This window comes from Leucopleurus acutus, assembly GCF_964270905.1.
Source record: "Leucopleurus acutus genome assembly, chromosome: 1".
NCBI classification, from domain to species: domain Eukaryota; kingdom Metazoa; phylum Chordata; class Mammalia; order Artiodactyla; family Delphinidae; genus Leucopleurus; species Leucopleurus acutus.
In genome coordinates, this window is record NC_139142.1 from 34,284,849 (window position 1) to 34,307,690 (window position 22,842).

At 41.7% G+C, this 22,842-nt stretch overlaps 1 protein-coding gene across 1 annotated transcript; it reads right to left on the reverse strand.

Annotated features, from left to right (window-relative positions):
* Positions 1 to 8,818: 8,818 nt before the first annotated feature.
* Positions 8,819 to 16,492, reverse strand: GARIN2 (golgi associated RAB2 interactor family member 2; the record flags this gene model as incomplete). Its single annotated transcript, XM_082849777.1, has 4 exons — positions 8,819 to 9,094; positions 11,910 to 12,426; positions 13,132 to 13,331; positions 16,334 to 16,492. The coding sequence occupies 4 exons, from the start codon at positions 16,490 to 16,492 to the stop codon at positions 8,819 to 8,821; spliced, it is 1,152 nt and encodes a 383-aa protein (XP_082705903.1).
* Between the last annotated feature and the right edge of the window lie 6,350 nt (positions 16,493 to 22,842).

The following is a 22,842-nucleotide window of genomic DNA, read 5'->3' on the forward strand; positions in this document are numbered from 1 at the left end:
AAATAAGGAGTGCTTCAGAATGTACAAAGAATGTACTAATTATATGCTCCTGCACTAATTATGTATTAGTGGTAAGGCTCTTGCTAGATTTATCCTTGTCTTTAGAAAATAAGAGGAAAATGTTTGCCAGTGTAGGATATCTCTGGAATTTTTACAGATTTGATTTCTTTTTGAAATAAAATTTGGGATAGAAATTGATAGATGAAAATTCTATATATTGCGAATAAAATTTTGTATTTTTCTTATAAACTATGATAGCATTTTCCTACATTGTTTTCAGGTTTATTACACATTTATTTTATTTATTTATTTACTTTTGGCTGCGTTGGGTCTCGCAGGCTCTAGAGCACAGGCTCAGTAGTTGTGGCACACGGGCTTAGGTGCTCCACGGCATGTAGGATCTTCCCAGACCAGGGCTTGAACCTGTGTCCCCTGCCTTGGCAGGCGGATTCTTAACCACTGAGCCACTAGGGAAGCCCCTGTTTTCAGGTTTAATACTGTAGATTGGAATATAGGTAAAACCACATTACAGTGAAGTTCACCTGGTTTTTTGGACACTAAATTCCAGTGGGAAGGCCCAAAGACAAATCCCACTTGTATAAATAGCTTTCCTATAATCATTTGCTTTTTAAAAATTTTATTGAGCTAACATTTATTTATAACAATATATGAATTTCATGTGTACAACTTTATATTTCTATTTCTGTATATCTTACAATGTGCTCCCCACCAAAAATTTATTTTCCTTCTGTCACCATACACTTGATCCCCTTTACCCATTTAGCCCTCCCCACCAATCATTTGCTTTTTTTTTTTTTGTTTTGGTAGGACTCTTGCAAAAGTGACTAAAAATGTCTTCAAGTGTTTTTGGTATTTTTTTCCTCTCCATTTACATTTAGTTAAGTGTGCTTCTGTGTTCCTTCCATGATGTTCTTTTATGTGCATGACTGGAGCTGAGGCCCATTCTACCGCCCCCAGAAGTTAGACAGTAACTTAGAAGTGGGTCAGCAGCAAGTAAGGGGAGAAATCTCCACTGGTGCCTACAAGACAGCCTCTACTTCAAATACTTGTTACAGGTTAAAGATCCCGAGACATGGAAATATGTAAGGAAAATGGTAATTAAATGGTATCACCTGACAGCGAAGCAGAAGCCAAAGACGTAAGCAGGAAGAAAAGAGGGGCTAGGTGGTTTTAGATTTACCAAGAAATTGTGCTGTGGATCAATTCCCTTCCAAATCAGTAGGAATAAGAGGCCGTATCATGTTCAGGTTCTGCCCGCAGAGCTACCTCGGGAGTGGTTCACGCCCAGTGAGTTAGACATTCAGGGAACTAGGGAACTCTATCAGCACAGAAAAAAGCAAAGTGATGCCTACCACTTGAAAGATAGCATGAATATAGTCTTTGAGGCAGTTTCTGCAGGATAGGACTCTCACAATGCAGCAAAGGCAGGAAAGGGAATGCATCAAAACATCTAGCTGGATTCCTTTGTTCTTAACTACTCTGTTCTAGGACCCAGAGGTGACTGCTCAATACCAGGGATCACAAAGAAATGTAGTGGAATTTGTTTCATACCTGAAGTGTCTGAATCAGTTCTCCTGCTCCTGTAAAAATAAATAGCACATTTCAAAGTTTTGGCAGTATAACCACAAATACTTAGAAAAGAACTACTAGGTATGAGATAATCATTCTCTAAGTACTTTGTAGGTAGTAATGAAACATATTTAGCAAGCCAAGGGTATTATTCATTATAATACATCTTAGAGTAAAATTACCTAAATTTTCATAACATGTAAGCTATCCACATGTAAAAGCTGTAAAAGTGAGTTGTATGTAATTACATATAACCTATTTTTTTTTTTTTTTTTTTGTGGTACGCGGGCCTCTCACTGCTGTGGCCTCTCCCGTTGCGGAGCACAGGCTCCGGACGCGCAGGCCCAGCCGCTCCGCTGCACGCAGGATCCTCCTGGACCAGGGCACGAACCCGCGTCCCCCACATTGGCAGGCGGACTCTCAACCACTGCGCCACCAGGGAAGCCCTAACCTATTTTTATTGTAACTATCACCTGTCACTCAGTGAGGCTGTGACCATCCCTAACCTGCTACCTCTCGAGCCCCTGAAAATTCATTTGAGGTTGAGACTCCAAGAAGCTAACTGCTGCTGCTCTGGGGCTTCCGTAAACAGAGTCAGCTGTTTGATCACTATTTCTTTCTTTCTCTACAGTAGGGTCAGCAGATAGATCACACAGGAAGCTCTCATAGACACGTGGGGTACATTCTGGAATGGAGGGGTGACTGGGGTTACAGTGCCTACTCTGCTAGCTCTTCATCACAATCTCTATGGCCCTGATGGGAATCTTGTAGGTGAATAACATACCCAAGTATTTGTCCAAGTTAATACACTTCTTATGGTTTAGTGGATAAAATAGGAGACTAGCTGTCAGTTTTTCAGGCTATTTCACTTTTAGAGATGTCTTTGGATAAAGAAGTTTGTTTTCTGCATGCCTGATTTTTAAAATTAATATCAAAAAATACTTATTTTTGTAACCTCATTGACATGCTAAAATATAAACTTGTCAGCTAATTTTCACCAAATCTTTGTTCCTTGGCTACATTTCAGTAACTCTTTTGGAAGTATTGCTGTTTGAGTAAAAGGGTTTGGGAAGAATAATTATCCTTAGATAATATCTTCCCAGATAAATGTGCAAAGACATAATTCTGATCCATTTAAGAGGTCTGGCAAATCCATGCAGTTCAGGTTCTACAATGGATCTTAAGGTTAAATTAGTAATTTTCTGAGAAGTTTGCAAACAACTACTCATGTACCAAGTAGGTCTGGTGATTTAAATAAGGTTGAGTTTAATGATAAAAGTTTTCAAGAGACTGAGAAATATCAAGAAAGTGTACTTAAAAAAAAATAGGTGCAAATTAAAATAAAGCCTGCCATTATCCTCTTTAAAACAAAGGGAAGAGTCACAGTAGCACTATTGCCAAGGTATGCGAAGGAATATAAATGCTTTATAAAGTAAATCCTTCACTTCTAAAGCACCTAAAATGACATTATACAAGTCTCCAGCGTCTTTCACTCATCTAGATTTAAGTTGCTCAATTTACATTTTAAAGACCAATGAATCTGAGGGCAAAATATTCAATGACGTCATTGTTTAATTTTTTTTCCCATTGTTCCAAAGTATACGGTTAGAAAGTGTCACTGAAATCCATGGTCTTGGAGAAGAAAAATGAATATATACTAGAATTTATTTATCACTCTCATGGTGTCCTGACTTAATCCTGCAATTGTCCCAGGATTAAGCATCAGTGAATCCCATTCTGTTCTTTGATCTTATCACATCTTTCATTTATAATGAACATTCTCAAATTAGGCTCTAGCTAGTAATTAAGTTCCTGATGTAAATAGGCAATAAAATATAACGTATGCTTGATTAAATCGGACTTAAGAGGATTAGTTAGAACCAAAATTTGTTTTTTGCTTTGTTTTTATCTATTTCTTTCTTTCTCTACAGTAGGGTCAGCAGATAGATCACACAGGAAGCTGAGAGACTGAAGGGCAGGGCCTGGAAGAGTTTGGGATTTGCCAACCAAGATCCTTTTCAATCTTTAAAATTCTAAGATTTTTGCTATTTATATAGGCATTCATTTTCTCATCATTTCTAATAGTGATCATAATAGTGAGACTAACAAAATTTTGCACCTGCAGATCAGTTTTCAACCTAAAAACTTAAGTTCTCTCTACAATTTTTAATATTTAAAAAAACTGCTAAGAGCTTATCTAATGCTCAGAGGATTTTTAGGGTAGTGAGACTGTTCTTTATGTGGATACATTGTCAGTATGCATGTGTCAAAACCCACAAAACTGTGCAACACAGAGAGTGAACCTTAAACTAGGGACTATAGTTAATAATAATATATCAATATTGTTCATTAATTGTAACAAATGTACCACACCAATGCAGGTGTTAATAATAGGGGAAACTGGGGATGAGAGGAGGGTGAGGAGGTGGCTGTGGGGTGGGTATATGGGGCTGTATGTACTATCTCCTCAATTATTCTGTAAATCTAAAACTGTACTTAAAAAAAGTTTACTAATTATTTTTTTTTAAGTTTTTTTTTTTAAAGGCATTAAAAGTTAATCCAGTGCTTCGGGGCATCTATTATTTGCAAAAGGGCAAGGAAAGAAGTTGAAATGATTTAAACAGTTAACCTTGTTAGATTTTGAACTGTGTGTTTCTGAAGCCTTAGACAAGGACGGGACAGAGTTTGAGACATAATGAATGAAATAAAGCAGAAGGAAGATGTCAGAATGATCAGACCTGATTAATTATTATTTAGGACAAATTGCTAGATTGGATGGATTCAATTTTATCTCATTTGTTTTTTAGAAATCTTATGCTTTTCTATGAAAGTCATACTCATACACAGCAAAAGATATATTTTCTATTGAGTGGCACCTGCTTCTATACCTTTGCCTCTTACATTCTTTGTTTTTCTCTCACTACTTCTGACAGATGATTGATGACTTTTTTTTTTTTTTTGCGGTACGCGGGCCTCTCACTGTTGTGGCCCCTCCCGTTGCAGAGCACAGGCTCCAGACCAGGCTCAGCGGCCATGGCTCACGGGCCCAGCCGCTCCGTGGCATGTGGGATCTTTCCAGACCGGGGCACGAACCCGTGTCCCCTGCATCGGCAGGCAGACTCTCAACCACTGCGCCACCAGGGAAGCACCGATTGGTTACTTTTTAAATCTCCCTTCCTTCTTTCTCCTCTAACACATCAGACTTCCAGTAGTCCTCCTGGGCATTATTTAGTTCCACTGAAAGAACTCAGTGGTTACCATCAAGAAATAATAGATCAGTGTCCTGAGGGAAATTTCTCTATTTCAGCTACTTCTCCACCCTCAATCTGAAGCAGGAAAGTTTCTTCCATCTGGAAAATAAATAAAAGCATTCCAACTGAAAGCAGCAGAATACACATTCTTTTTAAGTGCATATGGAACATTCTCCAGGATAGATCACATGATGGGCCACAAAACAAGCCTCAGTGAACTTAAGAAAATTGAAATCATATCAAGCATCTTTTCCTACTACAATGCTATGAACTTAAGAAACCAACTACAAGAAAAAAACTGCAAAAGCCCACAAATACATGGAGGCTAAACAATATGCTACTAAACAACCAATGGATCACTGAAGAAATCTAACAGGAAATTGAAAAAAAATACCTAGAAAAAAATGAAAATGAAAATACGACAATCCAAAACCTACGGGACGCAGCAAATGCAGTTCTAAGAGGGAAGTTTATATAAATACAATCTTACTTCAGGAAACAAGAAAAATCTCAAACAACCTAACTTTACACCTAAAGCAACTAGAGAAAGAAAAAACACAATCCAAATTTAGTAGAAGGAAAGAAATCATGAAGATCAGAGCAGAAACAAACGAAATAGAGATGAAGAAATCAATAGAAAAGATCAATGAACTAAAATCTGGTTCTTTGAAAGGATAAACAAAATTGATAAACCTTTAGCCAGGCGCATCCAGAAAAAAAGGGAGAGGGCTCAAATCAATAAAATTAGAAATGAAAAAGAAGAAGTTACAGCTGACACCACAGAAATACAAAGGATCATAAGAGACTACTACAAGCAACTATATGCCCCAAAAATGGACAACCTAGAAGAAATGGACAAATTCTTAGAGAGGTACAATCTCCCAAGACTGAACCAGGAAGAAATAGAAAATATGAACAGACCAAACATAAGTACTGAAATTGAATCTGTGATTTAAAAACTCCCAACAAGCAAAAGTCCAGGACCAGATGGCTTCACAGCTGAATTCTATCAAACATTTAGAGAAGAGTTAACACCTATCCTCTGAAGCTATTCCAAAAAATTGCAGAGGAAGGAACACCTGCAAACTCAGTCTATGAGGCCACCATCACCCTGATACCAAAACCAGACAAAGATACCACAAAAATAGAAAATTACAGGCCAATATCACCGATGAACTTAAATGAAAATATCCTCAACAAAATTCCAGCTAATCAAATCCAGCAATACATTAAAAGGATCATACACCATGATCAAGTGGGATTTATCCCAGGGATGCAAGGATTTTTCAATATTTGCAAATCAATCAGTATGACATACCACATCAACAAATTGAAGAATAAAAACCATGATCATCTCAATAGATGCAGAAAAAGCTTTTGACAAAATTCAACACCCATTTATGATAAAAAACTCTCCAGAAAGTGGGCATAGAGGGAACCTACCTCAAGATAATAAAGCCCATGTATGACAAACCCACAGCTAATATCATGTCAATGGTGAAAAACTGAAAGCATTTCCTCTAAGATTAGGAATAAGACAAGAATGTCCACTCTCACCACTTTTATTCAACATAGTTTTGGAAGTCCTAGCTATGGCAATCAGAGAAGAAAAAGACATGAATTGATTTTTTTTTTAATTGGGGTATAGTTGATTTACAATGTTGTGTTAGTTTCTGCTGTACAGTGAAGTGAATCAGCTATATGTATACATATATCCCCTCTTTTTTGGATTTCCTTCCCATTTAGGTCCACCACAGAGCATTGAGTAGAGTTCCTGAGAACAACAGGTTCTCATTAGTTATCTATATGAATTGATTTTTAATATATTTTTAAATCCAAACTTCAAAGCTCTTGGTCGTATAGGAAAAATTTCTGAAGAAGCCTCCCTTGAATTTGACCTGATTGTTCTTCCTATGGCTATGAAGGGGAATCCCCATTTTGGCTCCGGGGCCTCAGGAGAAGCCCTCACAAGCCTTGCTCAGCCCTGCTTTGTACCTAGGACTGGCTTCTCATAAGGCAACAGTTCTCAAACCTGATTGTACATTTGAACCACTGGGAGGCCTATTACAACACAAAATGCTGAGACTATCCCAGAGTTTATGATTCAGCAGGGTGGGGGCGGGCCTGAGAATTTACATCATTAACTGGCCCCCAGGTGATGCTGCTGACCAGCCACACATTAAGAACCACTGGTAGGGCTTCCCTGGTGGCGCAGTGGTTGAGAGTCCGCCTGCCGATGCAGGGGACGCGGGTTCGTGCCCCGGGTCCGGGAAGATCCCGCATGCCGCGGAGCGGCTGGGCCCGTGAGCCATGGCCGCTGAGCCTGCGCGCCCGGAGCCTGTGCTCCGCAACGGGAGAGGCCACAACAGCGAGAGGCCCGTGTACCACCAAAAAAAAAAAAAAAAAAAAAAGAACCAATGTTATAGAAACCCTAGATAAGACACGATGCTTTGCTGAAGCATACAACCAAAAGTATTGAAATTATAATCAAGATCCAACACTTGAATGTATTGGCACTTGGATCTAGAGGCCCTAGAACTGCGAGAAATGTGACTGCCCAGGGGCAAAAGCAAATGTTACCCTGACTTCAAGGCTTAAGAATCCTCTAAGGATCATCCATATTCCTTTCCTTCCCTGGACCCCTTCTTAGCTGGGAAAGAAGGTTAAGAAGAAAGCCAGTTTTGAACACTTAACCCTCAGTCAATTAAGATATTTTGTTCTCTGTTTTTGTTTTTGTTTTGACAGAATAGCCAACTTTCTTTTATCTACGCTATTGGAAATGAAGTAATAGTGACAATAATGATCATTTGCTGACCACCTAACATGTCCCATTTATAATTGTTATGCAGTCAGTCAGCTTGGAACTCTATTCCCTCAGAGCTCCACCCTTCCTTCAGATCTCTGCCATTCCTCAGAGAAGCAGTTCCTGACCACTTACATAAAATATCCCTACTCCCTCCTCAAATCTTTCTGTTACTTTTTGTTTTCTCGCAGCACATTCCAGCGGCATAATATACTTTATTTGATTATTATCTATACCCTCCACTAGAATGAAACACTCCATGACTCGTTTTCACTGCTGTATTTCCAGTCTCTAGCACATAGAAGGTGCTCAGTAAATATTATTGAATGAGTGAGTCAAACTTTTAAAAAGTTTGTTTCCCTGTTTTCCCCTGTTCCTTTTTATATTTAAAAAGAGCTTGGACATAATTCATGACATTCCTCATTTTCATTCTTGCTAATGTAGCATTTAGATCTCTATATTTTTCTCTGGTTTCTTATTAGCTGTTATTCCAGAATGATCATATTAATTTTTATCTTTATAATACCACAGTGTCTCTCACATTCATCTTGCAATTGGGTATTACAATTATAAAAATAGTTTTTCAGATTATTAAGTTATTCATTGGAAATGTAGAAAAGGGAAAGGGGGGGCTTCCCTGGTGGCGCAGTGGTTGAGAGTCTGCCTGCCGATGCAGGGGACACGGGTTCGTGACCCAGTCCGGGAAGATCCCACATGCCGCGGAGCGGCTGGGCCCATGAGCCATGGCCGCTGAGCCTGCGCGCCCAGAGCCTGTGCTCCACAACGGGAGAGGTCACAACAGTGAGAGGCCCGTGTACCGCAAAAAAAAAAAAAGGGTAAGGGATATGTAGAGAAGAAAATACAGAGAAGTGTAAAGATAAAAATACCTGTAAATACTCTAGCCTCTAACTCCAAAATGTGGACATCGTGATTCTGTTGTTTTCTTCAGCACACACCACTGACACCAGGCAGATGGCCCAGAATGCCAACTGAATGGTGTGAGAAGTTGGTGTGAAAATAAAAATTAGACAAGGTTGAACCAAATGTGGATAATTGAGTTGATTATGTTATCATTCAATTACATTGTATGTATGTCTGAGGATCTTCAGCAAACAATGCCCTAGTTGCAGGGACTTGAAAGCATGCACTTATTTACATACTTCACATCTTAGCATCACTTGGCATTTCCCTGCCTCACATACCTGGATTCTTCAGCCTTGAGAGCCGTGCTTTTAGAGTCTGTTGGCCTTATTTCAGAGGGCCTATCGCTCATCTCTTTGGATTTATTTGTCTCACCTTCTTCTGGAGTCAAGGTAGTTTGAAAACATCTTTCACCTTCGAAAGTTAGCATTAGGTTTGAGATGGTGACATGTTTTGAGGATTCTCTAAACTCATTCTTAATTTTTGTATATTGTAGACAACCAGCCTTCAGAATATTTTCCATTTTTTCCTTTGAAAATAACAGGCGGCAGCAAATCAGGGAGCAGAAGAGCATCATACAGAAGCAGATTATTTAAGGAGCAGTAATTATTTCATCTATATTTACTGAGTGGCCTCAAGTGCACAGGCACAATGATGAGGGGGGTGAGGCTTGGTATTGCACAGCCATTGAGAAGAGCCCAGGTGGGCGCTGGAGGCTGGCAGCATGGGGACCTGACACAGCACATGCTAAAACTCATGTGGTCAGGTATACCAATGTCACCTCACACAAGAAAATTAGGACTCAATTGCAGGACTTCCTCTCCCTGAATTGGCAGGAAAGGAAGGTTTTCTAGAAATGCCTTGACACCTGCTCCCCAATCCAAGGTTGCTCTTGATTTAAGAGCATCTAATAGGTGACAGAAGTTGGAGGTTCCTAGTAATACTAAAGAGTTTGTTTTTCAAAAGACTTAGAATCTAAAACTTAGTACCCTAAAATATCTCCCGTTCTAATGTCCTGGTTTCTGTTAATACACCACTTCTGTCGCTCCCCGCCTTCCTTAGAATCTCTCTCAGGCCTCAGAGCAATAGGTCAGCCGGTCTTAAGGACTCTGTCTCTCTTGGACTTCTCTGGTGGTCCAGTGGTAAAGAATCTGCCTTCCAATGCAGGGGACGTGGGTTCGATCCCTGGTCAGGGAACTGAGATTCCCACGTGCCGCAGACTACAGAGACCATGAGCTCTGAAGCCCGCACACCACAACCAGAGAGAAGCCCATGCTCCGCAATGAAAGATCCCGCGTACTGCAACTAAGACCCTATGCAGCCAAAAATTAAAATAAATAAATAATAAATCTTTAAAAAAAGACTCCGTCTCTCTGATGTCCTTCACATCTGCACCTTCTTCCTCCCTTTGTCATTACATAGTCCATCACCTCTATGGCTGTTCCTTGAAAATAATGCAATAATCTTCTCTAAAGCTAAAACATTTTTTTCTGACAATGAAAGTAATGTATATTTATCATAGAATATTTAGAAAATCCTAAGAGATATAAAGTTAGATGGAGAAAATTATTGCTTGCTTGATGCCACAGGCCAGAAATAACTACCATGACACATTACATTGCGATCTTTCTGTCCATTTATTTATTTTGAATGTGTCTGCTTTGTGGTCATATCCCACATTTTTCACTTAATGATTTATTATAAAAATTTCCCCATGTTATTAAAAACTGTGTAAAGCTACTTGAATTTTTCTAATTAAAAATTATTTTTATTGTAGGAAACAGAAAATTCAGAAATATATAAAGAAGAAAACATCAATTGCTTATAAACTTGCAATCTAGAAATAAACTACTATTAAAAATATGACTTTTCCCCCTCCTATTGTCTGTGTGTTTACATGCATTTTTATGTAATAAGGATCATATTCTTTACTTCATTTTTCACTCAGGTTTACATCATAAACATTTTTCCAAGTAAAGAAAAATTCTCCAACAATTTTAACAGCTACAGAGTAGTCATTCGTTTAACAAATATTTCCTGAGTGACTATGATCTTGCCAGTCACTGTGGTTGCTCCTGAATGAGATAAACATGGTACCTGACCTTTGTGGATTTAAATTCATTTAGCCATTTCTCTGTGGTGGATGTTTAGTTTACTTCCGTATTTTCATTATTTCATTTTTATAAACATGGTATAGATGTGGTATGATTAACATCTTTATAGCTAAATCCTCATTCCTATTGATGATTAACTCCTTAAGAAAGATTCTTAAAAGTTGAATCACTTAGTCAAAGGGTGTCAACATTTCTAGGTTCTTGACTCATAATGATTTCAAGAAAGTTTGTTCCAATTCTCACCCTACCATGAATCTTTACAAATTCCAAGGTGACCCCACCTTTACTAACACTGACTATTTTTATTCTTTTAATTAGCAGTTTTATAGATGAAATTTTTTTCAAGTTTGCATTTCTTTGATTACTAGTGAGGTAAAACTTTCCCACTAAATTCATTAGCTAGCGTTTTCTTCTTCTGGAAATGTCCATCTTTGCCCTCTGCCATTTTTCTGTTGTGGGCCCCACGGAGGTTTCTCAGCAGCAGTCTACACACTGATCTCTTTACCTGCCATCCATCCTTCCATCAGACTAATCTTTTAAAAACACAGCTTTCACTCCCTTACACAGAGATTTTGTGGCTAAGGTTTGCCCAAGGACTGAGTCTACACTTCTTATTCTGGCATTCAAGGTTTGCAAGCAACTTTCCATCCTATATCCTAATATTTTCCACATATGTTATGCTCCAGCCAAACTGATTTATTCTCAGATGTGTTTCTGTGTTTTTCCACTTTCTGGCCCTTTCTAAAGATGCTCACTTTGGGTATTTTATTTTCTTATTTCCACCTTCACTTCTTATTGAAATTTCACCCTATCCTTCAGTATACTTCATACTTTTGTGTACATTTAAACCTTAATATAGCCCTTGCATGATATTAATATCCTCATTTGAGAGGTGAGGAAACAGACTCATGCAGGTTCAGTGACTTGGCCAAACTAACATGCAGCAGGGCACGATTCCAACCCAGGGCTTCTGACTCTGATACCAAAGTTCCTTTTATCCCACCATAGCTTTCTACAGGGTTAAGTTGTATGGTATGGATGTGCACTGCCTGTTTCAGGGAACATCTTACAACTCTTTTACACCAGGGTTCAGGTAGCGGAACTCATTGTTAATATTAGGTTACTAAGAGTAAGTTCCATAGCATTTTGATAATCGATGTCAGGTAGCTTTTACCAAAGAAGGTGAAAGAGAGTGATTATTAGAGAATGAAAGTCTTCCATGTCACATACCTCTTCCTCCCGCTTGGCCCTGAGTATGTCATCATTTTCAAAAACCACTGTGACATTGCAGATGTCCGTGACTTCTGTGACTTCTGTGACAATCCTTATATCTGGGGCCTCGGTGACCTCATTTTCTGGAGTATCTGTGACATCGGTGACATCGGTGATGTCCGTGAATTCTGAGAAATCAATGCTTTCTATGCCATTGATGAGGTCTGAACATGTGTACAGGTGTGGGGTCTGTACAGCTGTGAAGGCTGCAATATCCGTGATGTCCACTGCCCCTGTGATGTCTGTGCTGTTTTTGATTTCTGAGAGGCTGAAGACTTCTGACACTTTGGAAGCTTTGGCTTTCTCCTCATTCAAGAGGGAGATGAGTTCCACCCACTGACGGAATAGGGTGTCTTGTTTGCATGCAGGGGCACAGAGCTGTAGGTAGTAGGCTCTGCCACTCACCAGCTTTACTTTGATGCGCATATTCTCAGCATCATGCACAGAAAGAGTCACAAACTGCAGAGGGAGAAACCTGCAGACAAATGCAAACATCATCTGGAGGCCTGATTGGAAACTATCATGAGGACTTTCCTTTTATAGCAGTTTGTGGCGTGAGACTCAGGACAACAGGCGTGTCTCTCTGACAGGCCTGGGGAGGGGCAGGCATGGGATGGGGCAGGACCTTCTTGTGGCCATATGTTCCCAGGTCTGGTTCTTAGCTTTTGAGGGGTCAAAACTTTGATTTTTAGTACATGTAATCAGGCTCCTGAGGGCCAGCTGGCCTGAATCATACTAAGACTCTAATGAACTAAAATATCAACTATTTACTATTTATTTAGGAGAAGTTGTCCCATTTAGTTAATCCCGCAAGGTTGAGACTGAGAGAAGTTAGTGATTTGCTGTGGGTCCTACAGCAAGTTGGTGGCTTGAGACAAGACCAGAGCTAATTCTGATGGAAGTTGGGATAGGGTGGGGGGAATGTTCTAGAGAGGCATTTTATTATGAGCCTTCAGTTCCTGTTACTTAGGTTTAAGTTTTGAAAAGTGAATGGCCTGTTTGACTTCCAGGTTGTCAAACTATCTCCCCAGACTTTAAGGATGTGACTCTCTCATCTGCAGCAGGGAGCACAAGTGAGATGCTCCCTTGGACCACTTGTCATCTGTGTTTCTATTCTCAGCTCCTCAGGGGTAAAGCATGTTTTCTGAGAGGTCTTTAATCTCTTCTCTTTGTAACTCACCTGGTGAGCACCAGATTCTCCGGAGAAGGAGATGTCAGAAGACTTTTAAAAAGGGGTTCTGAATCTTTCTGGGCGGCAGGTGTCAGATGTGCCAACAGCATCACGTTGGGGGTCTTGAGGGTGGGACTGGAAGAGCAGATGCCTACAGTCACCCAGTTGGCTCGGTTATGAAGGTAAATGGATTCACCTCTCCTGTTGACCTGAGGCAGAGAACAGGAAGAGGAGTTTTCTGTTAAAGTGTGTGGCCCTGACAACCTCGTTTACCCAAGCAGTGTAGGAATAAAGGAGAAATGAACCATGATGCCTTTGTTCAAGTGAATTCTTAGAGATATCACAGAGAACAGACAGACACAGTCTCTGACCTGTGGGGTCCACTGGGGAAGGCGAACATTAAACAAGTATGTCACTAAGTGTTGTTGTAAGTGTTACTGAGTATAAGTTCAGGGTGCTGTGCTGTGGAGCACATCACAGAAAACTTGACTTGGGAGGAGGAAGGCAATGGTGTGCTGATAAGTGTGTAACCACTGTCTCTCGGGAGATACTCATAAGTTTATTATCAATTTCACTGGTATAAAAGATGAGTAGCACACAATTTACAGACAATGATATACCATACTCTTTATGTTAAATCCATACAACCAATTGATTCTCCCAGAAGTCAAACTTGTATCCATAACCTCAAGATAATAGTAAAATGTAGTAATATAATAGGAATGATGAGTTTTGAGTATTTGTTGCCTTTGGTTTTTTTTTGGGGGGGGGTACTTTAAAAAAAAACATTTACTTATTTATTTATTTCCGCTGTACCGGGTCTTAGTTGCGGCATGTGGGCTTTTAGTCACAGCATGTGGACTTCTTAGTTGCAGCATGCAGACTCTTAGTTGTGGCATGCATGCGGGATCTAGTTCCTCGACCAGGGTTCAAACCCAGGCCCCCTGCATTGGAAGTGCAGAGTCTTACCCACTGGACCACCAGGGAAATCCCTTGTTGCCTTTGTTTTGAATAGTTTTATTTTTATTTTTTTTTGCGGTACGCAGGCCTCTCACTCTTGTGGCCTCTCCCGTTGCGGAGCGCAGGCTCCGGACGTGCAGGCTCAGCAGCCATGGCTTACGGGCCTAGCCGCTCCGTGGCATGTGGGATCTTCCCGGACTGGGACACGAACCCGCGTCCCCTGCATCAGCAGGCAGACTCTCAACCACGGCGCCACCAGGGAAGCCCCTGAATAGTTTTATTTATAAGTTTATACAGTTTAATTCTTAACGATGGCTGTGTTTAACAACTGACTTGTAAACTTCCTGAACACTTACCAATCGGCCAGCTCCAGCACACCCTCACCATAGGGTCAGAAAATCCTCCCCTGAGGAAGGGACCTCTAGCTGAGACCTGAACAATGTGGGACATAGACTGGCTGAGAATCTCTGCCAGTTGGAAGAGGAGGAGACTGGAAAGAGGGTAGACAGGGATGTGAAGGAAGCCAGAGAGGGGAAACACTTGGTTTCTCAGCTGTACATTAACTGCTTCAAAAAAATAAATGACTTAAAAGCAAATATATTTAGAAAGAGATTGTAGCCTACACTATTGATTACCTACCCAAAGCCATGCTCCTATTCATCGGATTAATGGAATTCTGGTTTTGTTCAGTATCCACCCCTCAGGGATGCTGCCCCAGCTGAGGAGCTAAATCCTGATCCACCTAAACTGGTCATGGTGATCCATTCCATCCCCTGGCCAGTGATTGCTCTCAGCAGGCCCTGGCCAATGAGACACTGCTGGGGGCCTCCTGGAAGCTCTGGGAAAGGGTTCTCAGCCCTCACAGACAGTTCAAGGATGAGACACATCCCTTCCGTTGCTGGCAGCTGTCATGTCCTGTTTGCATGTGATATCACGAAGGGAGTGAATTTGAGGGTGACAACAAAAAGAGACAACCCGGGTCCCTGATGACTCCCAAGAGTGAGTTGGTGTCCTGTGGTTCTTTCACTCTACTTGAGATAATTGTTCTTTTTCGCTCACAGTTGAGTCAGGAACCTTGATAACTTGCTGCCAAAGACATACTGACCACAAGAGGTTGTGTGTGTTAAAGGGAATAACATACCCACTTAAGACATGGGGCCGTGTCTGATTTATAGAATGCCGACTGCCTCTCCCAGTGTTCATTAGAGCTTGAAAATGGTTATTTGAAAAAGGTGCAGAAGTGTGAAAAATAAAATAAAAAGATTATCAGTAGGAAAGAAGCGCACAGAAGGTAAAGAACATCAAATCACGGCATCACATGCTTTCTGGGGCATGACTTAAACATTAGTGTTCTTTGAGGCATCACCTCCCTCCTATGGTGTCTGGAAGTGAGGAGGTCTCCCGTCAGTGCAGAGAATGTGTGTATGTTGTCGTTCCTGTCACTCCTTCGTAGAATCAGCCGAGGAGCTGCTTAAATGGGCATGTTTCACGTTAGACTTGGTTGTGACGTTTTCAGGAAGTTTAAGGGTATGGCCCACACCATTGAACTCATTTCCCTGTTTCTTTGTCTGAGTTTTTTTTTTTTTCCCCTTTGGCCATACCTCACAGCATGCGGAACTTCCCCAACCAGTGATCGAACCTGCACCCCACTGCAGCGGAAGCACAGAGTCTTAACCACTGGACCGTCAGGGAAGCCCCTGTCTGAATAATTTAATGTTGAATGTTTAGCGGAAAGTTAGAACTGCTCTCAAATGCATTGAAGTGTAGTTTCATTCATCATGTAGGTACATTTTTAGGAGAAGGAAACTTTTCTCCCTGGCACAATTTAACAATTATATTTTACCTTCAGAACTAAGAACCAAAATGCATTTTAATCCCTAGTTGTGTCATAGATATTATTCTTTAAAATGTCTCCTAAGTTAAGGAGTTATCTGAGTGCTTTCCTGTGGCAGAATATTCTAAAAATGACTATAATCTCTTTGTGTAGTTTTGGGGAGATGATGATAGAATGAAAATTTCAGTAGACTTGGGACAGAATTTCTAGGTAAGAGTTTGTTGGGAAAATTTGAAATGAATTTTCCTTTTCCATCATAATTATTTTAGGTTGTTTGAAGTTCCCACACTGTTCCTTTAATTGTATCACACATTCCCTTGCCACATTAAAACAATTTTTCCAACCTTTTCTGTTGTCTTTGAGAAAATTAATTACCAAAGTTATTAGAACTTAATTCAGGGCTCAATTATTATTTACCTGGATAAAACTGCTCTCTAATATGGGAGGAGATACAAAAGGGGCATACTCTCCTTCATCCAACATATTTTGAAGCTCTCCTGGATCCTTGGAGCCTGGGACACAGATGTCATCTTGCTCGTCAATACTCGTAGTAGACTTGCTGTCATTCTTCTTCATTGTGCTCATGTATAAACCTCAGAAAGTTGAAGAAATGGAAATACAGTGAACAGAAACAGAGAAAATCTAATATAATAATTAAGTCGCCTCACTTTTCCACTAATTCAACAAATTTTATCAACATCTACGACATTCCAGGGACTGTGATGGGCACTGGAGATCCATGTGAATAAGACCAATAAGATGCCTGCCCTCACACAGGTTACAGTCTCTGGGGAAACAGCGAGTAAGCAAGAAGATGTTGGATGATAAGGGCTACAAAGACTCTGGATCAGATCCATGTGATAAAAAGTGTCTGGGGTGTGGGACTGGCAACAGAAATTAGTTAGGGTGGTTAGGGGAGGCCTCTCAGCACCCCCCCTCCCCAAACCATTATTTTCCACCTTCCTAATTAATGGTACCTCTATCCTTCCCAGCATGCATGGGCCTAAAGTCCTTTTCTGTAAGTAGGGTATACCATACTAACCTGAGACCATCTCTTCCTGACCATTAACCCACTACCAAGGCTTAGTGAACAGTGGGTATCTATCTAGTCACTGACAGCTGTACATCTTCTGCTGTCGCTCTGGCTCTCTCTCCAGAAACTGCTTCAGTAGACACCAATGGCTCTACATCATTGGATTTCACCTTTCATCTACCAGAAATCACAGAGTTCCAAGAAAGGAACAGGTCCTAGAATGCAATTCTGTTCAAACCTTCAAAAGGTCACTCTTCCTTCTTCACAAACTCCATGCCAGTTAGAAGAAAGCAGTAAGTTCTGAATGTTTATTTCCACCTCAGTCCTTTCTCAGAGATCCTTCTTTTCCTTTCCCTGGCCAAGCTAGAGAGTAGCAGTGAACATGCCCCATCTCTGTCCCAGCCAGGGCCTGGGACACAGAGGCCACCGCTGCCTGCTATCCCATGAGCGTGTGACCCTGGGAATTCTCATCAGACCTTCTGCTGGTGACAACACAATGCCCCCCTCCAGCGCATCTTACACATGAACATAGGGAAAGTGAAATAACTCAAGAGAAAGTGAAATAGTCCAGAGGAGCCAAAATGTAAAAAGAATGAGACAAAAGAGATCATTCAGGAAAAAAAGAGAAAGAGATAAAACAACAACAATCAGCTGAAACAGAGAGGATGGAAAATAATAACCAACAAAATACATTTAGTTCTTGCTTTGTGGCAGGCAATAATAGCTTCACATGCACTGTCTCATTTGATTCTAAAAGCACTATGAACTAGCATTTTTAAGATGCTTATTTTATACACCATGAGGCTTGGAGAGGGAAAGTAACTTACCCGAGGTCACACCTTATAAGTCCCCACACCAGGAATCAGAACCTCATAGTCTGACTAGAGGAGCTTATGCCATGGCCTAAGGTTCAGTCCTGCCCTGAGTGCTTGGAAAGATGGATGTGAGAATCGGCAAGGGTGCGAGGGGTCAGGATAGGTCAGGACTTTTGGGAAAAAGGAAAAGGAGGGTGAACCAGAGACAACAGAAGGTGCCTTCCCCTTCTTCCTATTCTCTTCCCTTCCTGAATAATTTAGTCCTAAATCCATTAGCTGGGACAAAGGGAGGCAGGACTCTGTAATGAGGGGAGTGAGGAGCCACAGCTCAGGACACAAGGGAGACAAGAGGGCATCTATTACCAGGAGAAGGGGTGCAGCCCATTGTAAGAAACCAGGGCCGAGCAGCCTGAGGAGGGGGTCCGAGAGGGAGAGAGGACGGTGGCAGAGATGGGTAATATGTTCATGCAGGGGAATTGATCTAATAAAATAGGAGACCGTGAGACTCTATGTAAATTAAAATTTCGATGAGGAACAGAATATTTAGTTCAAAGTACCTCTCACCAACATATTTATCAGTGTCAAGGGGAAAAAATAACTGTACAGTGAAGAAGCCGGGCAGACACCGTCTCAGTGAAGTGATGAGTGAACACTATCAGTAATGGGAAAAACCAAAATGATGTACCACCTTACAGGATGCAACGAGATGCACACATCATTCTGTGATATTCCTCCCAAAGATGCATGACCTGAATCCAATTATTAGGAAACATCAGACAGATCCAAATTGAGGGACATTCTACAGAATAACTGGCCTGTGATCTTAAAAAATGTCAAACTAACGAAAGTCAAAGAAAGAGTATAGAGCTGTTCCAGTCTGAAGGGGGGCTAAAGAGACATGACAGTGATTCTGAACTGGATCCATTGGCCGTGCAGGCCATTACTGGGACAACTGGCAAACGCTGAGTGGGGTCTCGGGATTAGGTGGTGGTAATAGGCAATGCTCCTGTCCTGGTTTTTGTTTGTTTGTTTGTTTTTGTTTTTTTGAGGTACGCAGGCCTCTCACTGTTGTGGCCTCTCCCGTTGCGGAGCACAGGCTCTGGACGCACAGGCTCAGCAGCCATGGCTCACGGGCCTAGTCGCGCCGCGGCATGTGGGATCTTCCCGGACCGGGGCACGAACCCGCGTCCCCTGCATCGGCAGGCGGACTCCCAACCACTGCGCCACCAGAGAAGCCCCTGTCCTGGTTTTGATGGTTGTATTTTGGCTGTGTAGGAGAATGCCCTTGATTGTATTTAGGGATAATAGGGCAACAACTTGGCAAATTACTCTCAAAAGCTTCAGGAAAAAAAAAGTCTTTGTATTGTACTTGCAATATTTCTGTTTGTGATTGTTTAAAAATTTTAATGGGAATAATAATACAAGGAAAGAGGAAGGAAAAGAAGGTATAAACCAGGGGTCCCCAACTCCCGGGCCATGGACTGGTACCAGTCTGTGGCCTGTTAGGAACCAGGCCGCGCAGCAGGAGGTGAGTGGCTGGCGAGCAAGCGAAGCTTCATCTGTATTTGCAGACGTTCCCCATTACTCGCATTACTGCCTGAGCTCCGCCTCCTGTCAGATCAGCGGCAGTGGTGAGTTGTATAATTATTTCATTATATATTACAATGTAAGAATAATAGAAATAAAGTGCACAATAAATGTAATATGCTTGAATCATCCTGAAAACGTCCCCCACCCCCGGTCCATGGAAAAATTGTCTTCCATGAAACCGGTCCCTGGTGCCAAAAAGGTTGGGGACTGCTGGTATAGACGAGAGGATGGAGGAGGGGAGATGGATGAGTTCTGAGTGTTTGGCCATCAGTGCAAAAGGCTGTATTTAGCCACTTCAGGATTCCAAGGAGAGAGCTTTGCAATAGCAATGAGAGAATCCTCACAGTGACAGGATGGTAGGAAAAAGGCACATAATGGCCCATTGCCATCTAGGTTTTCTCTCCTCCATGACATCCAGCAGGACAAGGCATTTATTTTATCATCGCTGAGTGGCTGAGAAACAATGAAGCTGCCTTAGAGAATCAGAGGACACAGCAAGTGCTGAAAACATCAACTGGATTCTTTGGGGCCTAAATATACGGGGATCTCCTAGAATCTGACAAGAAATCACAAGAAAGGTGCATTTTTAGATGAGAGCAAGGTATGACGGAGGAAGGAAAGCAAAGGTCGGCCGCCTTTTGGTTCAGGGTTACCAGCAATATCACAGCAACTATTCACCCTTCACTTCCCAGAACAGCTGTGATTGTTACGCTTTTGTCCCTATCAGCCCAGACTCTCTACTATCAGTTCACGTGTACCTGCTTGAGGTCTAGAAAAGCTGATCCCTGTAAGCAGTGTCTTTGGTACAGCGTCATTCCCAGAAGAGGAAAGGAGAAAGAGAAAGCCTGGAAAGTGGAGTAAGTAGAAAGCGAAGGGAGAGAGAGAGCAAGGGTGAGGGCGCATGTGACAGTGTAGCTCTACGTGGTCCCCCCACACCCCGCCAGCCATACGCACCATCACCTCTTACCTCAACTCAGGATCAAGCCACAGTCCTCTCAGAGACAAAGTTTTTAACTCACTTCATTTTGGGCTTCCTCCTTTTAATGATGAAGTCTTCTGTGAAGGAGACAAGAAATGGAAAATAAAGTGTACAAAGGAAGAAAATACTAATCCTTACTTTCATTTACTACATGAGGACCATGCCTTAAAAGGAGTTCCTCTAGGGACTTCCCTGGCAGTCCAGTGGCTATGACTCCGTGCTTTTGCTGCAGGGGGCACGGGTTCGATCCCTGGTCAGGGAACTGAGCGGCCAAAAAAAAAAAAAAAAAAAATTAAAATAAATAAATAAAGGCTTTTGCTCATGCTGAAATTAAAAAAAGAAAAAAAGAGTTCCTCTAATTACACTAGTAGTCAGAAGGTTGCTGTCTGTATTTGAGCTGAGCTGTTGGCGATGGTGCCAATCACGGTTTTTGGTGAGTGGAATCAGACAGTCATGAGTCTGTAGCCCATAGCTGGCCTGAAACTGTCAAATAAGTGAAATCCTGGGCTCCTATAGTCATGAGGATATTCTATAATGTGACAAAGCTAGTAATATGGACTCAAATAACCGTTGTGCCATGGAGGGTCGTAAGGAGCCTGGGTTATTGTCTTCCTATAAAGAGCCACAGCACTCTATTCAACTCTCTACCATCCCAACTGCTAGTTGTGTACATGTGTACACTTACATATGCTCATACTATTTTGTCACGAGTATGTAGTTCTCACACCGTATTGTGGTTGCAGACACCATAGACACTCCTTTTTCCTCTCCATAAAATTCTGAAATAACCCCTTCAGGAATACCTGGGACCAGGTAAACTACAACTATAATTGCTCTCAGAACTCAAGTGCTGTAAGGCCAGTATGGAAACTGGTGTGGTGGGGATATAAAGAATCTGGAGTCAGACACATCCAGGTTCATATTTGGGCTCTGTCACCTGCTACTTGGTGACCTTGGCATGTTATTTAATATCCCTGAGCTCAATTTCCTCATCTATAAAGTGAGGATAAAACCACCCAACTCGGGACTTCCCTGGTGACACAGGGGTTAAGAATCTGCCTGCCAATGCAGGGGACACGGGTACGATCCCTGGTCCGGGAAGATCCCACATGCCGCGGAGCAACTAAGCCCGTGCGCCACAACTATTGAAGCCCGCGCGCCTACAGCCCTTGCTCCGCAACAAGAGAAGCCACCGCAATGAGAAGCCCGCACACCTCAATGAAGAGTAGCCCCCGCTTGCCGCAACTAGAGACAGCCTGCGCTCAGCAATGAAGACACAACGCAGCCATAAATAAATATTAAAAAATGAAATGAAAAAAAAAAACAACACCCGACTCAACTCAGTGTTGGGACCACTGGATGCACCAATGTATAAAAAACACTGAATAGTACGGCTATTGCACAGCGAGCACCTGTAGCTGCTTGTGCTGGTCCACCACACTTGACCCTGTGTCCAAAAGTATAATCTCCTCAGTGTTTGCCGGGCTGGGTTCCTTCTTGATCACTGTTAGTTTCATATTTCCCAAGTTTCATTCATTCTAAGGAATGAAGGAATTTCCTCAGCTTAAAAACTGTGAAATGGAGTGTGCCTTGTGATCACTCTCCACTGGCGGGGACAATTGCATGGTGGTTGTCATTTGGCTGTACCTGCATGGACTTAGTCATGGTTGTTCACATTAAATTATGTACATTGGTTGTACTGCATGCGTTGCATTTAATTGCCATTTAAAATGTGTTCCCAATGGGTACCTGAAAATCTTTTGTTGACACCTTCTTGTAAGATTGAGAAAGTTTCTGTATAAAACTTGCAGAATGCACATCAGAGGCTTGGAAGAAGGTCCAAGAGACCAGAGTGGAGCACTCCTCTAAGAAATGCACGGAGGATGAGGGCACACAGAGAGAGAGATAAATATTGTGTGGAAGAATCCCAAGTAGTAAGAAAGCATTGAGTCATATAATTAGCTGCGTTTTTTTTCTTTCTCAGTGGTCCATAGTATAATGATGTATCTTATAATTGATGGATCTCAGATTTGATAAAACACAGTAGTCAACTCTTGCTCATCCACAAGTGGATGATAGAGTACACATTTTGGGGGAAAAAAATCACTTAACAAAGTGACAACATCCACATATTGGAGGGTATGTCTACTGTTCACAAACACATGCTACTCTGTATGTGCCCTGTGGCCCTTTCGTAGCACAGTCATTTATGTGGCTTCCAGAATCCCTGGATCTGAGAACAGTTCCTCCAGAGAGAGGATGATCTCCCAGGGGAGCAGGTGTAGCTGTGGATCCAAGGCCACAGAGAGGGAGGAGAGAATGAGGAGAAGGAAGGGCTCCAGGGGATTGGTAGCCAAGACCAGGCCTGGCCCCTCTTGTCCCCTTTGAACCCCGGAACAAAGGTGGGCGTCAGCTAAGGAACAAAGAATGTAACCGTATATTTTATCTTCTCTGGTTTGATGCTTTTTATTGTCTGTTGCTAAATATTTGTTCTGGAAATACTTTGATA